General features: G+C 36.0%; 1 protein-coding gene across 1 annotated transcript; it reads left to right on the top strand.

The window, feature by feature from the left end:
• Positions 1 to 413: 413 nt before the first annotated feature.
• Positions 414 to 1,302, top strand: LOC112503755 (ribosome-binding ATPase YchF-like). Its single transcript, XM_025107750.1, has 2 exons — positions 414 to 768; positions 874 to 1,302. The coding sequence occupies exons 1-2, from the start codon at positions 700 to 702 to the stop codon at positions 1,300 to 1,302; spliced, it is 498 nt and encodes a 165-aa protein (XP_024963518.1). The 5' UTR covers positions 414 to 699.
• The last annotated feature ends 291 nt before the right edge of the window (positions 1,303 to 1,593 follow it).

Genomic DNA, 1,593 nt, shown 5'->3' with positions numbered 1-1,593 from the left:
ATGCATTATAGAACATTGTTCTTCCTAATATGCAAATTACAATTAGCAAGGAATGGCACGTGAAGCATTAGCGATTATCTCTTTTCTAATTAAAGAGAAACAAAAACCCGACAAAAAGAAGAAAAACTTCTCACACTATGCCATATATAGATTGCAGCTAATTTTGAATAACCATAGGTCGTTTCGTAACAAATGAAATTTCTCAAAAGTAAATAAGTAAAAGGCAGAACATACCACCCTGTTGTAAGAAATCCTTCAACTCCTACTGGGCAGCGAGCATGGATCCTGCTGGTACTTATACCAACCTGTTGTGCGATTAAACAATCATTGTGTATGATCGATCAGTGAGGACAATGCATCAACTGCCAGCCAGCCAGACAACAAAAGATCAACGTTGTTAATACAGTGGCCAATACAGAATATTAGACAGGTCCCATAACTGTATAACAACCACATCAGCAGCTAAACTTAGAACCAAGATGTAAAGGATGAATGATGTAGATAGTTGGTAGTTACACATATGCTATTACTGGTCTTATTGGGAATTATTTTTGGAATTTTACAGCTCCTGTGGTTGTATACTTAAGGCAGTCCTATATCATAAGCTTCTTCTGTCTCAGAAATTTGTGTACAAATTCTATGGTAACATGAGATAGTTGTAGCATTCTATAACACGGTGAACTGATTATCGTACAAGAAATGCAGATCGAGAAAAGAATAGAGAAACTCAAAAAGAGCAAAGCTAATAATTCACAAACCAAAGTAAAGGTAAAGCTTGTTTAACTGCTCCACATTGAATAATAATTATTCTTTCAACATGTTGTACTGAAAGCTATTGAACTTGGATATTGTTTGCAATATTTTGAATTTCAGGAAGAGGCAGAAAAGTCAGCCCTGGAAAGAATACAACAAGCACTAATGGATGGAAAACCCGCACGATCAGTGCCTTTAACAGAGTTTGAAAAGGAGTCTATGCATCATCTCTGCTTACTTACGATGAAGCCTGTGGTTTATGTGGCAAATGTTGCAGAGTCTGATTTAGCTAAACCTGAAAGTAATCCTCATGTTGAAAACGTGATGAAACTTGCTTCTGAGTTACAGTCTGGGTTAGTAGCTATCTCGGCACCTGTATTGAGAGTAGCAACACAAATTACTTTAGGAGTTAATGTGCATATTATCATCACACCTGTCATGTTTTTGGCTATGATTAAAACTGAGGATGCTAAATGTGTTGCTAGTTGTATACTAACAAACAACCTTTTTAGTAATTTTTTACTGAAACCATATATTGTTTGTTCTTGATATAAATTCTTTTTTAAAAGTTGAACAAAGTTTTAGAGCAAGTGGATGCAACTAACAGGGTGTTAATTGCAGGTGGAGCCAGAGCTAATCGAACTCCCCTCAGAAGAAAAAACAGAATTTTTGACTTCTCTTGGTGTAGATGAGAGTGGCCTTGGAAACCTTATCAGGGCAACATATAACCTTCTTGGCTTACGTACATACTTCACTTCTGGAGATAAGGTCTGGAGAATAAATGTTTTGTATAAACAAGCGATTTGTGTACATTATAGATATTAAAGCAAACCGAAATGT

Source organism: Cynara cardunculus, unplaced genomic scaffold (genome assembly GCF_001531365.2).
Source record: "Cynara cardunculus var. scolymus isolate 2C unplaced genomic scaffold, CcrdV1 Un_Scaffold_3732, whole genome shotgun sequence".
NCBI classification, from domain to species: Eukaryota; Viridiplantae; Streptophyta; class Magnoliopsida; order Asterales; family Asteraceae; genus Cynara; species Cynara cardunculus.
This window is presented reverse-complemented; position numbering and strand designations above follow the sequence as displayed.